The sequence below is a fragment of the Ciconia boyciana genome, chromosome 5 (genome assembly GCF_034638445.1).
Source record: "Ciconia boyciana chromosome 5, ASM3463844v1, whole genome shotgun sequence".
In the NCBI taxonomy this organism is placed as follows: domain Eukaryota; kingdom Metazoa; phylum Chordata; class Aves; order Ciconiiformes; family Ciconiidae; genus Ciconia; species Ciconia boyciana.
Window position 1 is genome coordinate 57022215 of NC_132938.1, and position 27940 is coordinate 57050154.

Consider the following 27940-nt stretch of genomic DNA (forward strand, 5'->3'; position numbering starts at 1 on the left):
GGATGAATGTACTGATTATGTCTCAGATAATATACTTTTCCCAGAAAATTGAAAGGAACATTCTGAACTCCTTTTAGTTGCATGCATGAGTATCAACATGATATTCATCTCTCTCTGAACAAATGGACAAACAGCATGATATCTCTCTGCTCCAACCGGATAAATAAAATAGAATATACAATATCTAAATTTAACAGGAGATAAAACCAAATCCTCTTACATGCAATACATAAAGAAACAAATTATTTAAGTAAAAGAAATTGGTAAAAATGATAAAAATCAATACATTTTAGAATTCAGCACAATTCAGCATTTGTCATGTTTCTTCTGTTTCTAAATGAACACATATCCTTAGACACAGCAAAAGGAAACAGATGTTAGGCAATCATTACTAAGCTATATATTAAATAGAATTACTATTAATAGTCTCATAATAGTCTCTCATCTAAACTTGGTTCCTCTTGCAACATCAAGGTAAATATATTGAACACTGAGGAGGGAAACAGTCCAGTTTCATCCCCTCCCTCCACACCAGCACGCACCTCTATCCCACCTGTGCCATACCACACCTAACAATATATTATCCCAACTACAGTTCAGATGCTGTAGTTTGTTGGGAAGAGGCTCATAGCCCTCACTAAATGAGAGCAGAGGGGACAGTAAGGTGTGGAAGCCCAGCCTTACCTTTTCGATTGTACTGAAGGAAGGCCAGGATTGAAATCCATATTCTGAAGCAAAACGAGTTTTAGGATACAGTGCCCAGTTCCAGCAGTCATTGCTGTAGTCATAAAAGTGAGTATCACCATAATGGGTATCATAAGGATTCTGAGAGAGCCAGCCTTCTTTAACTGACTCCAAGCCATTGGTGGGACTGGATGCAATAAAAGGACGACTCTTATCTTCCTGGGATTTTAAAAAAACAAAAACACAAAACAAAAATACAACCCCCTCACAAAGTGATTGGCTTTTATCACCTGAATACATAGACCACATTTTGAAAGGGGGGGGGGGCGCGGCGGGGAGAGGCAGGGAGAACATGCCTTTTGCAAATTTCTGAGTCACCACCTAGGAAACATTCCCCTTTGTGTCCTGACATTCATCATCTTTACTTGCTTAATTAGCTTCTTATTTATGTTCTTGGAGGACAGCTGGGCATGATATTGCTTGCTCTGCTGTTCTAAGGGATCCTCTCCTCACATCAAGAGATTTTCTATCTTTATATGCTTCTAAATTCTTAATGAAAGCTATTTAAAGTGTGCCTTGTGGAAAATAAACTCAAGGAACATTAATGTTTTGAGTACTGTGACTTCTTTATGGAAAATCATTACTTTTGCAGTGTTTTTGCAGGAACAAGGCCATGATTTTCCCCTTTCTTATTAAGTAGTCACCTAAATTTAGTCCTAACAAAGCCAAGGTATTCTGCTATTAATGCTTGCATGGTAGCATTGCAGGTTATTGTCATTTTGGCTGGCTCTGCATGTTAAAATAGATGAGACTATAAGAAGGGTTACATTTCAAATTGTTCAGAGCTGCTTTTATTTATAGCCTCAGTAGATTTAGTATACTAAATCTTTTAGCAGTACCCTACAAAGTACTGAAAGAATCCTTTTGCAGGTATAATTCATTTAGCACCCTACTTGTAGTAAGATAGAGGCCTGAGTTAGTTACCAGTCACAAGTTACAGCAATTTGCTCCAGTACAGCAAAGCACTTAGACACGTGCTTCATTTTAAGAAACAGTCCCATTCCCTTGGTTTTGGGGGGTTTTTTTGGTTGTTTTGGTTTGGGGTTTTTTTTTGACATGAATAATTAATAATTAACAGAAACAATTTACTACAGGATATCCTGGATTCCCTGAAGTCTTACCTCAGACTTAGAAGTCTTTTTAAGTTATACAGTCCAGTACTGCTAGTAGTTACAGATTTCCTCAGCTGGCTTGGTTACACAGGACCTGAAATTATTTCACTGTGTGGTTCCCTCTGGCATTCAAAATAGTTATTCTATGGGTTTAAAATAAAAGAGGGTCCGTCTTGGACAGCAATGCTGCACAAGTGAACTGTAACTAAAAAACAGTACCCAGCCAGAACATCTCACTTTGCTGCACATGCACTGGCCATCCAACTCACGTAGCTAATCATAGAAACACCACAGCATACCTTTACAAACAACTCTGTTACAAAAAACCTAACTGAAATATAGAAATCTAGAATCAAGATGTTAGGCAGGAATATAAGACACCATTGCCATTTAAAATGTATAACTGCCCTCAAGAGCGGGATCCTTTTCAGCAGGTTCTTTCAAACCTGGCCTCATTTTTATCGTTTCCTCATATCTCAACTTTTCCAGTAGAAAGGCATTCTAAATTCTCAGAGTATAACTGCTCTGACAATGCCAGTAGCCTCAAATAACAAGCAATAATAATGCTGTCACCTACATACTGAATGCCTGTCTTAGCAAAGGGAAACTTCAGGTCATGAACCTCATAACATGAAACGTATCTCATGCTGACAAAGACAGATTAGACTAAAATTATCATACCCTCAAGTCAGTAAGATCATACTACACAAGGGATAACTGGGTAGGAAACGGCTGCTAGCATTTTTAGGTTAACAAAAATTTATACTCTTGTTGAAGAAGGAAGTTCTAATTGGACAAAACTCTTGCAACTTTTTGACTCGGCTAACAGAGGAGTTTTGAATACTCACCTGTGGTTCAAGCATTGCTTGTTAATCCCTATACAGTTATGCAACATCAATTGGGGACTTTTAAATCAATTTCACTCTACATACACACATAAAAGTTAGTTAAAAGCAGATTCCATTAAATAATGAAGAACTGCAATACTTCTAGGAGAAGAAATAAAACTACAGAAGCTCTGCAAAATGGGTAGTGCAAAATCACAGTAGACTTCACGGATTCCAGGTTCTTCTAATCTGCATGCTCACAGTTTAAGTCTCATCTCAAAATATTTTATTTTGCCTTCATATACTGTAAAATACTGTTACTCTGTTTTTCGAAAACACACAATATAATGACTACACAGCATGAGGACAGTGTTTAGCATAGCTTTTGTTTAACCTGCTTAAGCCAAAAAACTTAAGTCAAATACTGGAAGAGCACACTGAAGAAATAACATCTTTATTAATTTCTTCAACTGCTATTAAAAGGCCTGAGGTTTATTAAATCCTTCTTACAGTATCCCTCAACAAAATCAGGATAAAGGAAATCTGATCATCTAGATTAATTAATTAATGGGCAAATTGATTTTTGTCCACTGGAAGTGAAGGCATTTGTGGAGGTATTAAAAATAGGAAGGAAAAAAGAAGCAAGATCCACTACATTTTCAGGTCTTCCTTTACATATCACAAAGTGTTAAAGATGTAAGTAATTTTTTTGTTTGTTTTACTTTGAGGATAACCCTTGAATTTAAAGACTCGTTTACAAGAGCTTGGAAAGTGCAATTCCTCAATAATGTGCTGCTTTTCATTTCCCAAAAGGATTTTAAAAAAAAAAATTTCCAGGTTGCTTAAATTGCAAACATTAAAATCTTTTGCCAAGCCACATCCCCCTACAGTTTCTTGAGATCACTTACAGTAAGAACTATTTCTCGGATGTTCTTCACATAAAGCGTCACGTAGTCTTTGACATAGACTTCTCTGTCAGCATAAGGTATGGAGAACCAGTTGCTTGCAATTGCTGCTTCATTTTCATTGTTACCACTCCACAGAATAATTGATGGATGGGATTTTAAACGCCTTATCTGAAATACAACTCACAATTTCAGAAGTCAAGCAAAATTACTTCTCTAAAAAATAAAAAAAATAAATCACTTTATTACTACTTGAATTACAAGTCCACATGCATATTACATATGCTGAGCCTACAATTCCTGTTTTTATCCACTGTTCACTATTCCCTCAGCTCTCCACCAGGCTCAAACTTTTGTAATATACACTTACAGAGGAGCAAACTTTTAATATGCTGACATATATCCACCATATGCACATGTGTACCTCCATCCCCATCTACTCAGCCATACGTGAAGGGTAAATTCTGTGCTAAGGCATGTTGCAATCATCAGAGCTCACTCTCAGCGAATGCTCTTAAACATCCTTGAGAAGAAGGCAGTTTGGACACAAGGAAGGCCTGTACCTCTGCTTGACTGACTACTCCTACAAGTAAGTTAAAGAGGATTTAGCAAGGTTACATTTTCTGTCTGTTACATAAAGGTACACTAACAAACACCTCCAAATAAGCATTTTTGGAAAGCTAACTTATACCATCAGTCAATCAAAAATAGGTAATGGGAAATAGAGCTTTGACACATGGACAAAATACCTGATGAGAAACTTCTGCTCTTACGGATTCTAAATAGTTCTGGTCAGTTGGATATAGCGCACATGCAAACATAAAATCCTGCCAAATCTACAGGGAAAAGGAAAGAAAATACAAAACAAAAATAAGTCTGTTAGCAAATCATTTTACATACTTAAAAATATATGGTTACTGGAATGCACAATCCTTTGTTCAGACAAAAGTTATTTATCTCAAAAAGAATTAAACTGAAATGTTCTATTTGTTATTCTTGGAAAGTACCACCAAAACAATCACATCCTCCATGGGGTTCAGTATGTACATACTCCACGGTGGTTTTCCTCGATATCAGAGTTACAAAATATTTACCCTTAGGAATCGGATCCTGACAGCCTTCACTGATGAGTGGAATATTGCTCAGTAGAGAGAGTTCAATAAGTTTCAATGGAATAATTAGAACCCATGCACTGCTCAAATGTGAATGTAGAGCAATCTCCAGCTGAACAGAACAATTTTGTACTTACTACTTTACAGGTGTAATACCAAATCCCCATTACTTATTAAAAAGAGACAGTAATTCTTCTGACATGGTATCGAGCACACTTAACAGATGTTGAAGTGTACTTGTTAACAAAACACTTCCATACCAAATGCACAAACTGATCTCAAGAAGAGCAAATCTTACCCAGTAAGAGGGGCAGAAACAAACTAGATCCTCTAACAACACAGTGATCTTTCTCTTCAAAGAAAGATCAAATAGATACCACTAGACAACAGCAAGCCTTTCAATTCAACAAAGAACTCCATTTGTACCTTGAAGGAGAAGAATTACAAAAAAGGGGAAAGGAAGAAGCCCAATGAGATGGGTAAGATTTCTTGGTTTACCTGTTCTGTTTTTTAAATTGCTGTAACTTTGAGACTCCTGATAGTCTATCTCAAATGTTAATGGAAATATTCTTGAAGGACCACGTTAACCCAAAGGAGTCTGTAGGAGATTACACTTTTCTGAACACCATACTACATAAACAACAGAGAGCGCCAGACCAGCTCCTCATACAATTGCATTTTCCTAGCAGTGAGAACATGCTTTTCCATGACTCTTTTTCAGCATACATTCCCCAAGAAAACTGAAGATAGGGAACAGGACAGTGGGAGGTAATGGATCCATTAATAATTGTTACACTCTTAGCACTGTACAAAAAAAGCAAAGCTATCGCTGAAGAAACACTCAGAATCCTTCAGTGACTGTGTAGAATCAACACTCTCTATTGAAAGAAACTTTCTCTCGCTATTTCCCTCAGTGAGCTATGACTGTTTTTCCTTAAGCGCAGTTTGACTCTAATGCACTTTTAAGCCTTTGCAAGACCATCAGAAGAAACAAAAAAAAAAAGCCTCCAGCACCACCCTCTCCAGAATAAGGGTCTGATTTTCTGCATCTACTTGCTATTTTGGTTGCTAAATAAGATCTAAATCTTGCATTGAGCACTGTACAGGCACAGATCTAAGTGGCCTACTTAGGTGCCTAGTGTCAAAAATGAAAGAACTGTAAGTGCTCAGAAGCCCTGAAAATCAGGGCACTCATTCAGATGACTAAAATAGATGTAACTTTCATTTTTTTTCAAGCACACAGAGCAGAAGGCAGCAAGGTACCAATTCTGTTTCCCTGCTTTTTATGCTGTACATTAAGACCAAACACATTTCTTAGGATTTTAATACCAGATGCAACTTGGCCTTCATCTAGTCACTATTTCATCAAAACTTATTAACATGTGCCTCCAAGCTCAAATAATCAAAGGTACTCATCGAGGATTATCAGTGTTTGCAGCAGGTGTTCCCCTTACAGCTACATTTACTCAATTATATGCTCAATTATAGCTTGTTCAAAATGGCCCTTTGGATAAGGCCTTCCATGCTTGGCTTCAGGCCAAGTGAAATATTTTTGTTTAAAAAGTTTGAACCAAAAATCCCCCAAACCTTTTCAGTTATTGCTATAAAGGAGAAAATACTTTTAAATGAAACAAAACCCATTTCCACAGCAGAGAAAAGCATGACTACCTTCTTTGGCATTTTGATAGCTCAGAGGTGGCTGAAAGCACAAAACTCAAATACAGCAGGCCTTAAATCCTCATTGAGGTCAGATTACAAGGCCTTTGCTCTCAATCTGGGGCATATATTCAAGCACTCAGATTCTTCAGCAGGGCTATTCTCACAAGAGTAAGCCCTAAACACAGCTACAGGGCCCCACAGTCTGGCTGCTGCGGAAAAAATATTATTTGATCTTGTGAATAACCCCCCTCCCATGCACTACTTGTTTCACAATTATTTGACTGAGTGTTGATGCCTGCAGTCCACAAAAGTTCTATCATGCTCATCATTACAGTGTAAATATCTTCCTGCATTAAGTGACATCACTAGTACCAGTCCCTCAGCCATTCATTTCTTCCCTCATTCTTTCCCAAGAGAGTAGGAAATGTAGAACCGGGAGAGAGGTACAGTATATTGAGATGAGAGTTTTGGTCTGAAAAGAGCTAGAAGACAGAAAGTTAAAGCCACAGTCCTGTTGCTCTGATTTTGGGAAATGTAAGAGAGAGGGGGGAAAAAAGACAATGGGGAAAAAAGACAGTGGGGAGATGAAGGAGAGATTCTGGGCTGGGAAGGGAAGCTGGGATGGGTGAGGAACAGAGTTGTAGCCTTAGTTAAAAGAGAAAATCCAAGCTAGGGTTCTAATATAAAGTCTCCAAAACATCACTTCCAGTTTCAACAGACAGCCTCAGTAATCAGGGACCAATCAATTTAAAAAGAAATTTAAAAAAAAAAAAAAAATCAGGTTGATCTGACTTCTCAGACTGGTACTCTACCATGTCCTTTGGAAAGATGGCTACAACTTATATATTAATTCTCTTATTTAGAGTGGAATTTTATTTACAAGTTCTTATCAGTTTTTAAATAAGTGTTATGTGTTTATTGTTTTTACCATTATTCCTAGTTCATCACAAATATCATAAAAGTCATCTTGTTCATATACTCCTCCTCCCCAAACCCGAAGTGCATTCATGTTAGCATCTGCTGCAGACTTCAAGAGTAGCCATAATCTGTCAAATACAAAAAGAAGATTTATACAAGTTTTGTGAAACTGTATCACTTAGGAGGTTCTAAGGTTATACCCAAAAAACCACCCCCAAACATTCATCATTAGCAGGCAATCTAAGACTTACAACTCTGATAGAAACCAGACTATTTTGATACCTACTAAGCCTGCAAGTCTGGACAGAGCTCTCAAAAAGCAATTTTTTGTGCAGAAAAAGTTACTTGGTCCTGTTAACACTTATGAAATGGATGGGGTGACACACACAAGTAAGTGCTTTTACAGAAGTATTGGCAGGACCAGATTTAGAAATACTATATTTTATTAATCAGGTTGCTCTTTTCTCCTTCAATATTACTTGCTTTAAGTATCAATCACTTGAATTCAAATAATCTTTTAAACACATTCAGAAATCTATATTCTCTTCCTGAGTTCCACAATGCATAGTGAGAAGGGGGGGGTGAGCGAGAGGGGGAGGAGAAAGACTGAGACTCTGAATCTCATTTTAAGGGATTCAGGCTCCATTAATTTTTCCTTAATCATTCTGGCAGCCTCTAAATTGCGTGTGAATGCACACTGCAGCATGCCCTGCTGTCCCAGTTCCCCAACTACCCAGAGCAAAGTTTAGTCAAAGTAGAGCATGGCCCCCATCCCACCTGCATCTCTGGGGTGTTGCGTCATTGAAATCCAAGAAGCCTGGACCAGAGGGAGGAAAAGGGTAAGAGACTGCTATGCGCTTATGTCTCCCTGCACAGGTGGGCTAGGACATGGCTGAAGTGCACTTCCTCTGAGTACCAATGAACGTGTCCCAGGCAGTAGGATCAGACAGCCTGAGGATCATTGCTAAAAATACCCGAAAGGCCAGTAACCTGTGGACAGCAAACCACCACCTTCCCATCAGTTATTGCACTTACATGCCTTGAACATCACTCAAATCTATTAATATTAACTAAGCCCTAATTCTGAGGCCTCCAACCCACAATTAGTGTCCTGCCTTGAAAGGAGTTCCACCTCTCAATGCCACCCTTTGATATACGGTTGATAGAGAATCAGGAGGAGGAAAACATGATCCTTTCTTCTTAGAGAACATCAAGTGTGGCTTACATGTCATAGGTCACTCTGTCCTGGAAAGAATCTGCTGGAATCCAATTCGAGCCCTTGATGAAAATGGGTCGGCCATTGATTCTAAAGTAGAAACTCAGACCTGGTGAGCCAGGAATAGGCTCCTGAACAAGTTCTACTGTCCGAAAATAGGCCTGTGAAAACATGAAACTTAGGTTTAAAGCAGACAAAAATTAATTACGAAAACCATTACAAAAGGGATTCAACTGAACACTAACAGCTTAGAATTTGTCAAGGCGTCAAAAGACATGGTCTCATCTCTAAAGTCCTGCTTGATTAAAACACAATGCAACAGGGCTAAAAAGAATCCTGCTTATAAACCTGTTCACTTTTTAAAGTTACTATCATATTAAGAGAGAGAGAGAGAAAGCATGCGCGAATGAGCGTGCATGTACATGCATGTATATATGTGTGTAAGAGACAGGTGCCTGTTTGCTTGCTGCAGAATTCAGTTGAAAGTCCAGCTGAGGACCAGCAAGAGGAATGCAGTGGTTGCATTAGATCAGACACACCATTTAATCTGCAATTTTCTCCTTACAGAAGGAGACTGCAGCAGCTCAGCTTTAAGCCTTGTCCCTGAATGCCTAGCTTCAGGTTCATCCAGTAAAAGCAAAATCTTCTTTTGCTGCCCTGAAATGATACTTTATTAATAGGTGTAGCAATTAAAGAGAAAAAAATATGCATGCAAACACAAATGCCAGTTTGGAAGTTAAGGGCCCTCTGGCCATCACAGCTGTGTTTGAACAGCATGATCAGCAATAAGGTTTCAGAGAGACCAGTTCAGCTAAATAACCACTAACTCTGTGTAAAGTATTAAAGGTCATTCCAGATAAAAGCACATCTCAAGCAGAAGCCAAACTTTTACAGCTGCTCTTTCAGCCTAATACCTGGTATTGTGTACTGCAGACACTCTAAAAATAAAACATTCCTCCTTCCTGCTGCAGGTGGAAGAAAAGTTCTCAGGAACTCATTATGGACATTTTCTGGGACTTTACTTCAGTCAAAGCAACGATGTTCTGAGGGGTATCCTGATTGCACTGACATAAACACAGTCAATTCCACAGTCATGAGAGAGCAGTTAGGTGACTGCAACAATACTTTGCACTGACCCCTTATTTGTAGAGGTGTCTTCCCCACCTGCCATGGGGGCAGATGCGGAGCAGCTGCCATGTTAGGCTCCTGCACAGCTGCAAGGTGTTACAGAAAACTTCTTTTTCAGGGAGGCTGTAGGCTTCTTTTTCTCCTGCATCCTTGTTCCAGTTCAACTTACCTAGACCAGAAAGAAAACTCTTTTTCTTTCTGGTACCTGTTGCTCACTGTCATAGGGAGATGATTGGGAAATTAAATAAAGTGAAGAAAAGCTAATAGCTAATTTCAGCCAACTCACACCGAGCAACAAGTTTGTGTCAGGAGAGCAGGAACCTCATTTTTTCTAGACTACCCCTACGATAGCAACCACTCCTCCCTCAAATCACTATTTGCTATAGCTTTTCAAACGGTCAGCTTGTAGAGTACAGCCTGTTCTCTCTCTGCCACAAGCTACAGTTGAGACAAGTATCTGTCAGTAAATCAGGCTAAAATTAACGTAGTTAAGTGAAAGTGATATACCTATCTTTAAGATAAAATGTAATTCTTTATTTTACACACCAAACAAGGCTGAAGTTCAAATGGGAAACAACTAAGCCCACTGTGGGACTGTGTTTTTTAAACTTTCAGCTTATCAAAAATCATACAGATAGACAGAAAATTATTTCTAGTGGTAGGGAAGACAAAGAAAATCACTGCTTTTTTTGCTTCCTCTTTGGTGCTTCTTAGTCAACTAGACAATTGTTAATTAAACACCTGGACAGAGACAATGCACATGACAAACTAGATGCGTGAGTGGAGACCGCAGATCAGTGACCTCAAACTAAACCCCTCTGCATCATGGCAATGACCAAAACATAGAAACTGAATAAATAAAAAAAAAAAAAAGGGACTTGCCCCAAGTCCTGCAGTGTTTCACAGTGTTGCCCCAGTGGTAACAGTGGATTAGTGGCAAGTGGGGCTCAGCATCCATACCACTAAAGACATTCCCAGCTAGAGAAAAACTACAAAGTCAGACCACTGAGAGGACATTTCAGACTCCCTGCCCAATATCTCTGTGCATATACATGTGCTGAGGACAGTGTGCCCTGCCTTTTTTCTACTGTGATCCCATTGCACAGTGGGTCAGTTAAATATAGACCAGCATGATGAACTTAGCTTTAGGACAAGAGTCTTATACCCATTCCTAGAATTTTGCAGATTTATTTTAACATGAGAAGTTGAATTAAAAAAATAACCAATATTTCATACAACTTTCATGGTTACCCTAACTACTGAAGGCTACAAAAGAAAAACTACCTTATGAGTACTACACTAGCAAAAAAGTTCTGACCTTCCTCCAGTGAATTCAATTACTTGGAGAAAAACTCCTCAGTCTCCAGTGCAGCTCTTTTTTGTGGCACAAAATGGAATGGGATTTATAGTTGGGGCTCCCAAAGAATTTGGGAGGTCCTCTTAATGGATGTCATCAGGCAGGTTGGGACCGTCTCAGAGTGCATTTGTAATGGAGTATTTATATTACTAGGAGAAGTAATGTGATACTGCTTTATTCATGCTCAAGTGGAACTCATGCAACTGGCCAAATCCAAGGCAATCTGAGAGGCTGAAACACCCAGCCAGGACCACCCATGCAGCACGAGCAAGAGGAAAAGCTCCTCAGCCCCATCTCACGTTCCCAGGCCTCCAGGGTTTGGTGCCTTTGTGGTCCCACTCCATTGGTCCCCAGGGGCCCACCTGGTAACACAGCACCTCTTCCTGTTCCTACAGCAGCTTCCTTCCGCCTTGTGAGATAAAAGAAGGGCAAGGGAGACAACTAGCATCTGGCATGCTTGGTTATGTGCCTTTCTGGCTACCGAGACCTTGGCCACCTTGAAATCTGTCTGATAGACCTTGCTGCCTGAGGACTGAGCATTTCTCCCAGTCTTGGAGCACACAGAAGAGGCTCTCTAGCCACCACAGACTAATCAGCTGGTTCTGTGCACAATTAAGAAACAAATACCTGTCTTTTTGAGTCACATACAAAGGCTTTGTACCAGTTAAGTGACCTGTGGATCACATTTGGCATTCCAGATTTAGCAGTAGGAAAAGTAATAGGGATGAAGATGCCCAGAGCTGAAATAAGATCACAGAACGCCCCAGTGACCTGACAAATTAGCACACAGCATGAAAGTGGTGTGAAAACTACAAAGCCAAAAGGAGAGACTTCTGGAAGTCATGCTAAAAGGCCTGTGGGGAAAAGAGGGTGCAGAGGGAAGGAGGGAAAGACAGCTAGAGGTTAAGATCTTCCAAATACTAAAATAGCCTCATGCAACAAAAAACTCCGATTACGGTGTTGAAGAAATAAGCATACAGAAAGATGGGGAAACAGAATTGAAAAGCAAACAAATGCCTCACAAGGCAATGAAAGAGGTAACAAATTCCTTGATGTAGGCATGGCAAGAAGAAAAGCAACTTATCAATAGCGAACAGGACTGGATAGACCCTCCCTTAAGAAAAACAATTTCATTCTGAGATAATTTCTGGCTATGACTTTGTTTCACATTCACCTGAGAAACAACCTCTAAACCAAAGTATTCAAATAGAAAAATAAAATCAAAACCAACCCTGTCCTGGATGTTGGCTTTAATCTGTTTTGGTTTTCTGCTACTCTCAACAGGAGTGAGTAGGTACTTCCCTCAGTCAAAGAGGTTCCAGCACAGCTGGCTAGATCTCTATAGAGCTCCCGCAAGTACATACTGGGAGACTACCCAGAAATTTTCCTAAAGGATTAGTTAGCGTTTTGGAGACTGTCAGTAACAAGAGAGTAGTTCAAGTTAAGGGTAGCTGAATCTGACATAAGACCAAGCTGTGTTTTCTCACATATACAGTTCTTGCCCTTTAGTTTTCGCCTGTCCAAAGTTATGTAGAAACTCATATGGAGACAGACTATTTGTGAAACGTCCCACCTCTATGGTTTTTTTCTTTTTTAAAAAGTGGGGGCAGGGGGGGAGCAGGAAACATATTCCACCTGAATGCAGTACTAGGTGGACAACAGAACAACAGCTTTCAGGAACATTTATCCCTGATTGTATCTCCTGAACTACTCAAAGTTCTTATTAAGCCATATGAATGTTGCTATTCAGTCCTGCTGACATGAGAGCAAATTGTGCTAGAACATGAAAAAACTGCATATGGAGCCTTTTTCCACTCGTACAGCTCGGGGGTGGGCTGGTGGTGGTGGTGTGCGTCTGTCAGAATCCAAGACAGGGCTTCACAGAAAACATGAAGGAAGACTAGACTTTACACTATGAATCTGTAAAAGTTTCATATGCTGGTTAATTTATAATGCCCACTATGTGGTGTATTTGCTTTTTTCCCCTCTCTTTCCCCTTAAGGAGAAAAAAAGAAGAGGCTTCTGAATATCTTTTGTAGACCATGAAGTCCCTATGATCATATGCCACAGGGCTCTATGAAATATCCTCACGCAACTACCCAAGTGGAATTAATTAGTTTTCCTATCGTTCTGCAGTTTTCACACAGTAACAGAATTTTCCTTTTTACAGGCTTTATAGCCATATTTCCTACAACCAGTCTTTCCAAGCATAATGTGCCATGTTTATTTGGTGTGGTTTTTTAATTGTTTCAAAATTAAATATCTAATAATAGAGAAGAATTATTATTATGTCTTCATAATCAAACTAAGGGCTAGCCCTATAGAGACTAGGACTCCAGAACCTACTGCTTTTCATAGGATTTTTCACATGAACAAATGTTACAGCAAATAGCAGTTTCAGATGCCTGGTAACCAGATTAGTTTTTAGTGAAGCAATACGCATCAGAACCACCTAATAAATGTGTAAATTTACTTGGTTGTTTCCACATGTTGATGGCATAAGGAGCCCAGTCTAATTTGTATGATTTTTTTTTTTAATGGACAATTGAAAATTACCTCTTCCAGGCTTCTTAGTAAAAACAAACAGATAATTATACAGCCAGTGTGTTGCAGGAACCCTTATGCAAATATCCCTGAATATTACTTTCATGGTCATATTTAAGATGTTATCTCTTCTTAAACCTGAAGAACATCTATCACATTCTAATAAATTAATGTATGTTAGCTTTTTAGGAATGTGTCTATCCCAAAAATTTTTTTTTAAATTGAATTAACAAGAAAAATCTCAGTAATAAATCCTTCATATAATCTATAGAAATCTAAAAGTTTTTCAGTGCATGATGCAAAAACATCAGCATGATATATTAAGTTTAAAAGTACATTTTTTCATAAGATAGAAAACTTAAGAAGTAAACACCTTTTCTTTTCTGAGGTTTCCAGCTAACTGTAAGCCATCTTCCAGTCTGAATGCAAGTAAAGGCATCCAGACAAGCTAAGGCTAGCAGAAAACAGGTAAACATACATTGTGACATTATAAAAACTCTTGTTTCTCATTAGCACTTTCACATGCATATTACAATCCAGCAAAATATTTAAGAGCTCTAGACACCTGCTATGCAGAGCAGATGTCCTAACAGTAGCAGTGCAATGCAGGCTGTAATCAAGCTGAAGAGCTCACCTTTGAAGATTTCTCAATTGGGTATCCTGCCTCCATGATGAAAGTTGTTGTCATGTTGTATCCAGTTTGCTTTCCATGTCCATTTGGCCACCAAGCCTCTACTGTAGAACTCTTGAACATACAAGAGAGAAAGTCAGAGCAATGTGTATAAAAAGAGGCATAACATACACCTAGAGGCTCAGATATCTTTGAGTGAATTACCACAAGCCTAATGAGTTTATGTGCCTCAGCTGAGCCATGGTAACTAGCACCTCTCCAGCCGCAGCTCTGAGGTGAAAATTATTTAAAAAGAGACGTATGATTTCTTCCACTGAAGTCCAAGCTATCACTTCATCTTGTGTCCACAACAGGCCATGAGCATGCATACACATGCCTATGCATGTCTAGCTGCTACCACTCAGCTGAGGTACATTGACATAATATTCCTCCAAAACTCAAATATCTGTGTCAGGAGCAGACATTGTTCACTAGCCTCTGTATCATACTCCTCTTCTCATTGACCCTTTTACCTATCACATACAACATTCAATATACAGAGGTGACACTTTCCAGTTGCGACTTTGGTAATATGTGACCATACTGACTCCTTCACTTATGTCAAGCTTTTAAGTCAAATTATAAGTTTCATTCTTTCTTTTCAGCATTTTCTGCTTTTTCTCTATGCTTCCTAATCACGTCATTAGTACTCCATAATTTTTACAAACATAGAAAAACTACCTCTATGATTTAGTTTTGAAAACTAAATTATTTAGTTTTCTCATTTTTCTAGTCACAGAGTAATATTTATATCTTCATTCCAGCAGCCTACTTCTGCTGTTCAATCCTATTGCCAACATTTGCCAGTTGAGTGCACAACACAAAAATCATGGAAAGAAAGCAATAATGCATGCAACCAAACAATGGAGGGATCAGCACTGAATAGAGTCATGTAAGGAGTGCCTCAATCTTTTCAAATAAAATAAGGCCAGAGAGCAGCCCAACAATATGTGTTGCTGTAGCCATACTTGGACACAATCATGAATGTATCTACTAACATTTCAACTTCCCTGATACAGAATTATCATAACTGCTTGTGCAGAAGTACTAATCTCTGTGTTGCACAGATACAAATGGAAGCACAAAATCAGCATGTGCCTTAACAACAAGGGAGTGTTCACAGCCGCCTGGCACGGCTGGAGTGTCTCATTGGCCGCTAATGATGTCATCCCCATGCTCACCAGTAGCTGATAAGCAAAATGCTGTCATGTTAGCAACACAGCAGTTTGTGTGGCAAATGCAGGAAGACTGCTACACATCTCGGGTGATACACACGACTCAAACATCTACTGACTTTGCAACATAATCTGCAATAAGCTCCCAACCAGAAATAAATTCCTGGTGAGGTCTCACTATTTAACATGCACCACACAAGTCTGTCATACAGAGTAAGGGCTCCGTTAGGCTTATCGATACATGAGAACACGTTGCAGGGCTTCTCGTAAAATCAGCTGATGTGAATTCATGCAGCAAAGCCTTCTGTGTACAAAGAATAATAAAACACTGTTGCCTCTGCTCTGAAGGAAGTGCTTCCTCACAAACTTGCAGTTATACCCCACTAAGAGATTTCTTCTGAGGTGCGGGAGTGGGGCAATTAAACAAACCAAAACCATTTTTGAAGTTTCACATTGCAGTGCCTGCTTAATGTAATCCCTGAAAAGGCTAAGCAGAGACTAATGGTTGTTTTAAATGAAACTGGGTATTTGTAATTGCTCATGCAACTTGCACGTCAGATGACAACAGTAACAAAAATCATATGTTTGTATGCTTTTGTGTCAAAACAAAACAAGGCACATAAGTATGCAAGTCACTGAGGGTGCATACTAGAGCATAAATACCCTGCTTGCCTTTAACACATGCTTTTTCTCCACTCAAACAACTGACAAGGGAACTTGAGAATACATGCATAATGCATTCAAACTGGGGAAACAAATGCAGAGTTACACAGCAATAGAGAAAATCAGTAGAGCCAGTAAAATATACAAAAGTTTGAGGGCAGACCCTCAAATGTTATTAACTGCCAGAACTGTCAGAAGCCCCAAATTCCTGCTCATAGCACGTCGCTCACCCACAAATCTAATTGTGCCCTGTGGCAGTGAAGCAGACAGTAGCTCCTGTTACACTGTTGGCTCCAGTGGAGAACACCATCAGCTGCGGCTGCCACTGCGCCTGCCAGGGCTCCCACCCTGCCCACTGGCCTGGGCCTGCCGCTGTCAGCTCTGCACAGTCAGCTCTACTAGGGCCCTGCTCTCTGAGCAAGAAGCCAAGACAAAGTTCATGCTTCATTTTGCCATGCTGGGCTCACTGTCTAATTCAAGACACCTAGCTATTTGTCAACTAGAACAGACACACTGATTTTCTTCATCTCTCAAGCCTATACATCTTTTCTTAATTACACCTGTGTGATAAAACTCAACAGTTTCTAAAAAAAAACACAAACAAAACAAATTCTATAGAAATGAAACAATGTTGGTGAATTAAGTCTGCCACCAGATAGTTTCCCAGCACCCTCTGAAGGTAAGCAGGCTAATTCTTTCCTCTTTCATCACTGGGGTGTATATCAAATTCATCATTTTTCAGTTGAGTTCACTCCTCATTAGAGCATCCTTTACCTCTCTAAAATGCATCATGAGTTTTGTCTACCCAAGGGACTATAAACCAATGTAAGGAAGTACTACTCCACAAAGTTTCCACCAACCTCACTGCCAGTCAAGTTCTTTATAGGGCTCTTTTGCTTTTATTTCCCTGAACGTGTATCTACTGAGAGGTTTGAGGAATGTTTCCTCTCCGTCCTGGGAGAGCCACGCATATTGTAGTATGTTCTAGTCCCAGTCAGACCAGTAAACAATAGCATGGGAGACAAGATACCTACTGCCAGTTAAGTGAAGTGACACAGGGTATCCAAAGGTTATCTACCTAAGGAGCTCATTTAACAGTGGCCGGTGATGATGTGATCTTTATGTTTTGCAGTAAGGGAAAGGCTTCATCATCTTTTTGACACCGAGCTACATAGCCCCACAAACATCAATTTTTAGAGAGGAAAAGAGCTGTTCTCCTATCCTGTAAGGGGTACAGAACTGTTATTAAAGTCAGGAACACAGAAAGGAAGGGGAGGGAGGCCTAAAAGTGGCATGGAGGCAGAAGGACACATTGGAAACCAGGGGAAACATTTTGCAGTTGGCTAGGGTTCCACACACACCTCCTTACCTTGTTGATGTTTACAAGCAGCACAATGCTGCCTTCTCCAGGTTGAAGCTTCACACTGAATGTTTGCTGCGTTTGCAATTTGGGAATGTTCACAGTCACAAGGCCCACAATTGGCTTGGAGCTAACTACATCAAAAATAGACTCGATTTCAAGACTCCACTGCCGAGTACTCTTTGCTAAGTGAAGGGGGGGAAAAAATGGGAATTTAAGAATTGTGTTTATATACCTATTAGTTAACATGATCTCTCATCAAAGAAACAATTCAACCACCTCAGATTAAATTTTAACAATTTCCAGGCCATGTTTGAACCATACCTACAAGGTTAATCTTGTTTAGTGCATTTGGCATCTGTGTTTACATTTGCTGACTCAGAATAGAACTATGCAATATGATTTATGTTTTATAACTCTGTTTTTTTCATTTGAAAGCCATCCAGGGTTTTTCAGGGTTCTGTACAAAAGTCAGAGACCATGACACCAGTCACTTCATTAGGAAGGATTTTTTTCCCACCAACTCCCATAGACATTATATTTGCTTTTAGTCAGCACTCATATGAACATGGTACTCTTTGGGAAAGATCGTAATCACACAGCAGTACAATCACTTTTGTTGATGAAACAAAACCAGTATTAACAGAAAATGAGCCGAATTCATCCCAGAGTCACTAGGCAAAATGAATGGAGTTATGCTGGGGATGAATTGGGCCCATTGTGTCTAGACCTGACGGGCTGTATCTTTACATCCCTTCTGCCACCAAAGTGTGGTGGAGGAAACAAGTTAATGAATTCCCTGAGATCTCTCTACAGTTACCACAGAGGGTCCTCTCCCTTACAGAACTTAATGAATAAAGCAAGCCAGGGCCAAGGTACTCAAGATTAATGTGTAAATTTCCCATTACCTTCAGCAATTAAATTACCTATCTACAAACATAGCCTGGCTAATCCTATACTTCAAATATTACAGATGAACACCTATTTAAGCAAAAGCAAATAAAACAGAATGCAAGGAAAACTAGAACTAAGACACATTTTGTATATACAAACTACTAATCACGTACTTTCTCTTTTCATGTATGTATTCTAGCTCTCCTTCCTCCAGGAGAGAAAGAGAGCTCCTTCCACAAGCAAAGAATTACATTCAGCCCTGGTGTGATTTTCACTGTCTTTTGTAGAATGCAGAGCAATGAATGTGTTCCCAAGTTTATATTACACCCAGCATTACCCAGGGAAGACCGATTTTCAAAAATGTTGAAGAGGTTAAAAAAGCACCCACCCCACCCCTCAAGGGTCAGCCATTCCAGTGCATTCTCCCTCCCCTCCAAGGGCATATAGAAATTCCAGCCCACTCTTAACTGTACCAACTGTGGGGTCTAGGCACAGAAATCAAGAACAATGAATCTTTTACAGACTCGGTGGTCAAAAGGCTATGACACCAAATCTGATGAGCAATATAACTGCATAGGCAGTTTAAATTCAAGTTGTTCATGTACTCTTTATTTTTCAAATGTTATTTATGTTTGAATACTGGTTCCAAACCACTCTGCTGAATTAAAGATGTTTGCTCTCTCCGCTTATCCAGAGAGCAAGACTTTACCTACCAGAAGGTGGAGTTGTGGGAATGTGGGAGGGACCAGAAAAGATTTTTACTGTAACTAAATTTTAGAGAGTACACAGAGTCTGTGCTGGGGCTTTCCATGGAAATTCCAGTCACGTTAATTCTAGCTAAGACCTGCAGCTATTTCAGGAAGCTTTAAAAGCAGCCAGGGAGTGACGTCTTCCTCTTTTATTCATACACAACAACTCTATTCCCAAGGGCTGAAATTCAACACAGTGCAGAGGACTCACGTGCTAGCCTTTACTCCACTGAAGACTGGGCTCAACAGGCAGTGAAAGCAAGCATGCGGGTGGTCTACAATGGGGCATATTACCGTTTACAGAAAGTTTCAATGGAAAATTAACTACTTTTGCTCAGCTGCAATGAGGAGAGGAAAATCAAAGACCACGTCAAGGGAGGAAACTGGTTAGGTAAGTTAGGCAGCAGGAATGCAAGAGGCTATCCTCTCAAATTGCAGCCTTAACAGATTATCTTTGCCTAGCATGACTGCTCTTCTCTCTCAGACTTCATGTCGTGTCCTGAAAACTCAGCGCTCTTGAAACTCTGCTCACTGTGCATTTGTCTTCCCAACACAAAACAAAATTCCCATAGTAGCTTTGCCTTTGTTTTAAATGGAGTTGAGACAGAAGTGAGACGTATTTATTGGGAGTCTTGGTGAAAAAACATGCCAATAAAAAATAAATTTTTCAAAACAGGAGAACAGGGGCTAACCTCACCTATACTACATATATTTCTGCAGTTATTCGGGGATCTTCAAGTGAAAAAAGATTCTGAATTCTAACATTTTTAATCACTATTGTTTGTACTGAAGTACTGTTTCAAGACCTAAAAGTGTATGCTGTGATAAGAACTACACACAAAGTCATATTAAAACAGTAGAACCTTTCCTAAACTGACAGTTAATTGAGCTTAACAATAAAATGGTTTGTATTCCAAAGGTGAAACAACAATGAAAGTAGTAATACAACTTACCAAAGAAAGAAGTCAAAGAAAAGTAAATCAGGTGATAATGGTTATAGGCCTCAATCCTAACATCTTTCCAGATTCCTTGAGTGGGAAAAGAAGGACCCCAGTCCCAACTAAATGAACACTGCTCCTGGAATACAGAATGATTATATTATAATTGCCTGTTTTTCACACAGACATTGATGCTGTGCCAGAAATAAAAATTATGTGCTATCTAGAAATAAAATATTGCCATGCACTGAAAGAATTTTTCCAATTTCCATAAACCCAGAAGAGCCTACAGTACTTTTTGTCTTATTTCTTGACCAGAACTCTGCTGCTACTACCTATATTATATAAAAAATACAGTTCTGTATTAAACATCCATGTACAGCAAAATTTCATATTAGTGAGAGAGCAAAACACCCCCTAGCTCTCCACTTTAAAAAAACAGTAAAGATAAAAAAAACAGGCCAGCAGGTTACTCTCAATTCAGTTCTGAATTATCTGTTTGTAATGTCAGTATTTAATTGTATACCTAAAAGACAAAGTAAGCAGAAAACTGGTTACAAATGTTAAAGTATTCTAAAAGAACAATATCAAATTAAAAATCATGGGTATATCTGAAATACTTTATCCCCTATTTTTTGTTGTAACACCACAGATTAGTACAAGGAAAGAGATGTGCATGTCTGGTGCATTTGTGTAGTTCAGTCATGTTCACTGTTTATCCCCTTTTTATGGTTCTCTTATACAAAAACAAAGGAAACAAAAACATGGTTGAGAAATAGCTTAGTTCTGGTTCTAACATCAGGATAACTGTCAGAATTATAAAATGCTGGTCAGGCAGAGAAGCACCTACACTGCTTTCCATTTAGCTGTTTTCAAACCTGGTCAGACCTCTAGTTAGAAATCCCTTGAAGACATCTATTCAGCTTCTCTCCAAGCTTGACACAGCCCCAGCCCCCAAAGCAAATACAATAGATCTCCTTAAAGTCTTGTACACTGACCTACAGTTCTAAATTTAGAGACTAATAACTTACAGCCGAGGCATACTAATTTTGGCAAACCACACTGCACAAGTCTGGCCTATCCCTTGCATTGCTGGAGTCCGCCTGCCTGCCTATCAAGTTGCAAAAGAGCCTTCCAGGAAGCAAGCACTGTACCTATTTCAAGTGTAAAAACAGGGACAACACATTCTTAGAAAACAAGTCAGATTGAAGTAATTTTCCCTTTATAAAAAGTATACAAATGAATCACTGAGAGATTGTCAGGTTTCACTAATAATATTGCAGAGACTGCTATCAGAATAGTATGTCATAAGAACAATACGCTTGTATCACTAAAGTACATTACCAGTGAAAGGCTTGTGTTTTGCCACAAATTCCTATTAAGATTTAGATTCATTTACTGAACCTCAAATGTGTAAACGGCTCTCCATTACTTTAAGATGGTAAGCAGCCAGCTTACTTTAGCAATGTCCTAGTATGTTTGTTTACTTTTAAATGTGACCGCTGCTGCTGTTGCCATATACTTGAAACTAAAAATATTTCTGGAAATGTCTGGAGCAACTTCCAAGTACAGTCAAACAACTCCTTTGAGGACACGCACTAAGGTACCTTCTTACAAATCTAAAGGTATAGTTCAGTAAAGCATAAAGTCATTCCTGGCCATTTTTGCTCTATAAATAAGACTACAGCTGTTTAAGTGCCTTCTTCCTTCCAAGCTCCTCCCTGCACTGTTTTCAAAGAAACACAGTGGACTCAGAAGAATTAATCCACTTTCTAAAATGTAGTGGAAATAAAAGTAGCAGCAAGTAGTAATAAAGACAACATCTTAATCCTGAAGGATCTTCCCAGAACAACATGGAGTCCATCTTTCCATTAACAAATTTTAAAGGAAATCACATCCAGGTTTAGATTAACAGGATTCCAGTCATTTTTTTGAGGAGGCTCTAAAACGACTTTTTGAAAAGATTAAAAATAATTAATAAGAAAGGCATTTAAGTGGAGACAAATATGTAAAAACACCCGAAAAGACAAATTCCAAAATAAGATCACCTAGCCATTGTCTCTAGCTGCTGCAAAGCTATTAGAAATATGAAATGCTACTCAAATGATAGTTTGCCTTGAGTAAGTTTTAACAGCAATGAAGCCATGTCTTAAATCAGAGTTTCTGAGCTTCATTCATTGTATACTACATTGTTGTTTTCACTGAATATGTACTTATAAGTCACACTTCACAATACCGTAATAAGATGAGAACAGGTCCTCTGTTAGATAACACTTCTTGGGACATGCCAGAGCTGCCCAGTATAAATAGCACAGCACAGCACCCTCACAAAGCTGCTTGGCTGAGATTTTTACAGCCTTGGCAATCTACACTGGTATTTGCAAGTGCGAACTCTATTGTCAGCATACATTGCTAAACCCACCCAGTGGATCAAAATGTAATGATTACACATTTCCTAATGCTATCCTGCTCTCTTAGCAGCAAGTCTCCTTGCTGACTCCTTGATGAAAACAGCCTTTTAAACATTCTTATCACCTAGATATGAAGCCTAGTCATCTTATGCCTCTTGTATTATCGACATACTAGATTACAGGTTTCTGGGAGGGACAGGAGAAGGAAGCTGCAATGAAAAATATGCCCTACTTATAAAATGACATTGCAGGTTTCAGAATACATCTGTAAGGACAGCACGTGGTACATTCCTCTTTCCAAGCCTGAAGCCAGAGACAGACAATTCTGCCCCTACCTTTCTGATGAAATTAGCATGGCACTCTCCTTTCTGCACAGGTGGAGGGCATGCCGGGGGAATGCTGTATGCTTTGTGACATCTGCTCTGCTCTGCTGCATATGAAACAGCTGATAAGAAACGGACTTCGACAAAATTGACCTCCTTGATCATGCTGGTAATATCAAAGCTCTAGGTCAAGAAAACAGAACAAAATCATTACAGCACTGACATTTATTTATGAGATTTATAATCACTGTTACATTGGGATTTTAATACCATACATATATTATTCAAAGGCATTTGAACTACAGTCTCAACAGGCTCTGGTTTTGAAGGAAAAGAAAAGCTACTTCTTAAGCTGAAAAAAGAAAATACACATTAACATTCCAGACACAAGGAGATGTTTCTGGGCAAACCACTTTCCTCATACTAAGCCCCCATTGCAGGCTGCAGCACTCTGCTTGCACCCAGAAGTGCTTGAAGGATAAGGACAGCAAGAGAATCTTTACCCTCCTTCCTCACTCAGAACTCATCTGCATCTTTAGAAAGACACCTTGTTCCAACTCAGAAAGCCGGTCTATACAGGAGTCCTTCCAACTCACACTGTGCTGCCAGCTTATCTACTGCAAAGCACTGAGCTGCCTTTTGCGTGAATGCTGCAAAGCTGTATTTCATGCCACCTGCACTCTCATCCCCAAAATGTACACATAAACATTCTATGCCAGCACCAAATAAAGCACTTGGGGGCTTCCTCACTGGCTCACAAAATCCCCTTCAGTGTGGCTGGATAGAAGGATAAATGTTCAGTTTCAGAATTATCCTGTGCTATCAAGATAATATGGTTCCAATGGCTAAAACCCATTTCTTCTTCACAGTGTTCATTTGTGACAAGCCAAGTCTTGGCAATTTTTTTCCAACTTGTGAGCAGCCCAGCTAGCATCACTCACATTTGTACCATACAGCAGAAAATTACAAAGCAAATAGCATCCCCCATACAGAGCCTTCACACAGAGTCCTTCCTGCAGATGTAGTTGTCATGTGGAACAGGTGAACAAAGCAGAAGTCTGGGTCACAGTAATCCTAGACTCAGTCTAATACAGTTCACTCTGGCTTTACAGTGAAGGCCATTTCATGAAGGCCATTTCATGAACTGTAACAATCTGAGACAAAATGAAGTTGCAGAAATAAGGGCAAAATAGTAACACTTCCCAACTCCACAGAGCCTGCTACTGGCAATCCTTTAGATACTCTCCAAATAGTAAATAATTACAATTTCATAAAAGCTCTGTGAAATTTCTTATTTCACAGATGGTAAAACTAAGTGACAGAGGAAATAAGTGATTTGTCCCAGGTCACACAGACCCAGGTGGCATAATCTAGCTCTCATGTCTCAGGCCAGTACCTCTGCAATAAAACCTACTAGAATGGTAAACGCTGAGATATGAAGACACCAGATTTCCTTTGTAATTCAGTTATTCTACTAACATTCTTCCTTTAACTTTTCCTTTTTTGATTCTTTTAAGAGAAAAGCAGGATTGTCCCATATGCTAGTACCCAGAATGATCTTATATTTTAAAGCTATAAAATTAGTTTGAATGTTTTTGCCACTCTCAAGATCATTCCGTGATGAGTACTCTCATGCTGACATAGGCTAAACCCAAAAACGCAAGACAATGTTATCAAAAGTCCAATACTAAAAATCAAAAACCCTATATAAAAAAAAGCATGGAAACACTTACAAAGCCTTTGCAACCCGTGCAGTTTCATTTCAGTATTCACATGTAAACCATTCTAATACCAATTAGTAAGCAGATTTACAGCTAATATAACAGATTTAAGTTTACGTTTTCTTGGAGCTGCAACAGATCCCAAGAAGCAAGACTTATATTATTAGCTGAACTGATCCTCTTGCATGGGTCCACTCATTGAGAACAAGACACATTCACCTCTAGATCTGACCCTGCTGCTACTGGAAAGGTAAGTACACTTTTTTTTCTAACAGTTATCTGATTACACATGCAGTCCTCAGGTCAACACTTTCTGCATCCAAGGACCTATTTTTATGTGTACTTGAATGCACTGACAGTGCTCAACACAAAAGAGCCTTGAAGAAAAAACAGAAGCACCTTCAGAAATAAACACATTACTTACATATCTGTTGAACATGTTGTCTGTTCTCCCAAGAGTGATATTGTTGATCAGGATCTGTGCTACTGTATCTACTCCCTCGAAAACCAAATTCACTTTCTGCCACTTTCTACAGAAGATAATATACGCATAAAAACCTGTTAGAATACCTAGAGTTAACAACACACAGGAGACAGGCAATATAAAAATGTATGTCACCATTATCTTTAGCGGCAGTTGTCTCAACTACCTCCAAAAATGTTTGACTTCGTGTGGCTACATTATATCTTTAAATAGTCAAATTAAGATGACAGCTGAAGTGGCTCAAGTCTGCAACACAGCATGTTCACATACCCACCAGATATCAGATGGGCTAGCTTCCAAGTAGTCTAAGTATTATCCTTCCTTAGTTGGCAATTCATAAGTAATTTTTAACAATTAAAAAAAAATAGGAAAAAGAAACTACTGAAGTGTTCTTTAGCAACAGCTTTGCAGCTGCACATTATTGCATAATTATTAGATACAAAAGTATTAAGCAGATTTTAGCTGATGGATTACCTAGCAATTCTGCATGAAAGATGGCACAGAACTATTTTAGATATATCTTTACTGCATACCTGACATTGAAAGGAGTTTTGAATGTCCTGCTGTAAGTCCAGTTATCCAGTGAGATCCATCTGTACATCACGTCATTAAATCTATAGTATGGATCCTAATAACAGACCAACAAAAAGAAAATTACAAGACTTATTTAGTAATAGTGGTACTACATGAAATGCATCATAATATCCATTAGATGAGCACTTCTTATTTCAGACAGTCTGCAAATGCAAAATACACCTCAGTTTGTTAGTCCTGATACTCCTTTTCACCTTTGAAATAATATGTGAAAGCAAAGCTTTGGTAATATTTGACTTTACTTATATAGGTCAAAACCTGTTTGCTATATTCATTCATACTCAAACTAGAGGGAGCAGAATTTGTTTTTACATAAGAAATGACTGGGCTGGAAATTAAAAAAAAATCAAGACAGCTTGTGACTTAATGAGAGGAACAGAAACATGATCACTCTCATAATGATGGAGAAAGTAAGACTAATAGGATTTTAAGAAGCAAAGAAACAGCATTTTAGGCCTCTAGGGACAGCAGTGAACAAATCTCTACAGTTTAAAATAATTGCAATTACTCCAGTTGTTTCTTGTCAACTAGGCTTGATGTGGTAAAGCTAAATGAAATTGTTATATTTGGAGGGAGGGAGAAAGAGAAGGAAAAGCAACACAATTTGGTTTGTTGTATAAAATTAAATGACTACTTTTGAGAATAATGCTGCATTTATACCAAATGTGTTCTTTTCCCTTTAGGCACACTACCCAGGAAGAATAAAGGCACAGTTGGTCTCAGCTATGTTCTCAACCTTTTTGGCTTCATGCTGTACTTACTACCTTATGGTGGTAAGGTTCCTCACCTAGGCTGAAGGAATCAGTTATATGGACCTGACAACCCACTGCCTTACACCTCATACAAAGGCAGCAGAAAGGTACAGTGTTACATCCCCATGTCAGACAGTTCAGAGTGCAGGTATCGGGGTCAGTGACTGACAGCTCAGATCAATCCTCTTCAGCAAGGTGCACAGCTGAACTGCTTTCCCAAACCAAAGACCAATCTCTTCTGGACTACATGACTCAAACCCAGCTAAGAGAGAGCGTAGCTGCATTAAGGTTCCCTTTGATACGAGTCTTCTACAGTACCAGCACAGCTGCCCTGAATATCCAGATTCACACTGAAGAAAATCTGCCCAGCTTTTTTTTTTCTTCTTGCTGATGCTCAATTTTTCTCCCCATTTCAGGAGTCAGTATAGATGCTAATGACACTTCTGGATTTGAAATCTTCTGAAAAACATTGTTTCATATCTCATATCTCTCATACAACTAACAGGCTCAGGCTCTGTAGTATAAACACAAACCTATTTACACAGCAGAGCAAAATCATAACATCTAAGTGACTGTCCTCAGCAGCATAATCTCTTCTGGAGTCCCACAGTGATATAAACATCATTCCTTGAGCCCATACAGAGGGAAATTTGTCACCTTCCCTCTACATGCTATGCTCCATCAATCAAATTTCTTACTACAAGGGAATAAGAGTCAAGAAGGAAAGGTCTTGTTACATCAGTAAAACGGTGACCTCTGTATTGGTAATATAGTGTATTCTCTAAAAGTTAAGTCATCATGAGCTTACCAGAACAATTACTGAATTTTAAGATACCCATACTGTTACTTTTATATGCAAAATGCTTGGGGAATATATCTCAGACTTTTATTAAGATGCAAAATTTCAGGCTAATAAATGCATATTAAAATGCATAATCTAGGCTCATAAAAGAAACTCCATTAAGATTACTGTATTGAGACAACAAAAGGCAAGCATCAAATGTCAGAGACCATGAAAACCCACAATATGTCGTTAAAAAGTGCATTTTTAACAACTGTCTTGCTTTAACATTATATACTATTTTATTTTAGGTTATGCTTTGAAAAATGTGCATGTTAAATTTCAGTCATTGCCACTTGTATGTGTGAAATATTTAACAAAAGGCATAAGATGCAAGTTGTAAATGCACTATCAACAGCAGAGTGTAAAGCCAAAACCAATTTGGTTAGCAGTCAAACAATCGACATCAGTGCCTCATCAAAGATCAAGACCCTGCACAGAAGAAACCTGCACGGTTTCTCCATGAAAGCATGGATACTGAGATGTCAATGAAGAAAGATCTGATGTCTGGAGAACACAAAACTGGTTGTCTAGCAGCAGAGAGAAATGTAGGAATGTTTCGTCAGAGGCAGAAATTACATCATCAGATGGGCTCTTACAGCAGTTTACAAACAGAGCTGTTTGTTTAAAGCTCCTCAGAGGGTACTGCAGATCCTTTCCCCTGAAGGGGCTTTCTTCTTCTGTATTAGTCTAAAGCCTTCAAACTTCAAGAAATGCATTGACTGCTAAAATATGTGTGATAGAAGGTGCTAATTAGTCCCTTCTGACTCGTATGAATAGTGTTTCTTCCTCACAGGTATCCACCTTTTTACAAGGGAAGCTCCTAGTTCTGCATACCTCTAT

At 39.0% G+C, this 27940-nt stretch overlaps 1 protein-coding gene across 4 annotated transcripts in view; it reads right to left on the bottom strand.

Annotated features, from left to right (window-relative positions):
• Positions 1-27940, bottom strand: part of MANBA (mannosidase beta) — a 58907-nt gene that overhangs the window by 16587 nt on the left and 14380 nt on the right. For 3 of the 4 annotated variants that reach the window (XR_012042770.1, XM_072863125.1, XM_072863123.1), the window contains 11 exons: positions 25444-25538; positions 24851-24956; positions 22718-22888; positions 19987-20110; positions 17400-17575; positions 14157-14267; positions 8503-8654; positions 7288-7405; positions 4338-4424; positions 3592-3759; positions 685-903 (listed from right to left, as the gene is read on the bottom strand). Coding sequence is in view for 3 of the 4 variants with exons in the window: in XM_072863125.1 (XP_072719226.1) it covers positions 685-903; positions 3592-3759; positions 4338-4424; positions 7288-7405; positions 8503-8654; positions 14157-14267; positions 17400-17575; positions 19987-20110; positions 22718-22888; positions 24851-24956; positions 25444-25538 (1527 nt within the window). In the remaining variant the exon portion in view is untranslated. The remainder of the gene's footprint in view (positions 1-684; positions 904-3591; positions 3760-4337; positions 4425-7287; positions 7406-8502; positions 8655-14156; positions 14268-17399; positions 17576-19986; positions 20111-22717; positions 22889-24850; positions 24957-25443; positions 25539-27940) is intronic. The other variant, XM_072863124.1, reaches the window with a different exon arrangement.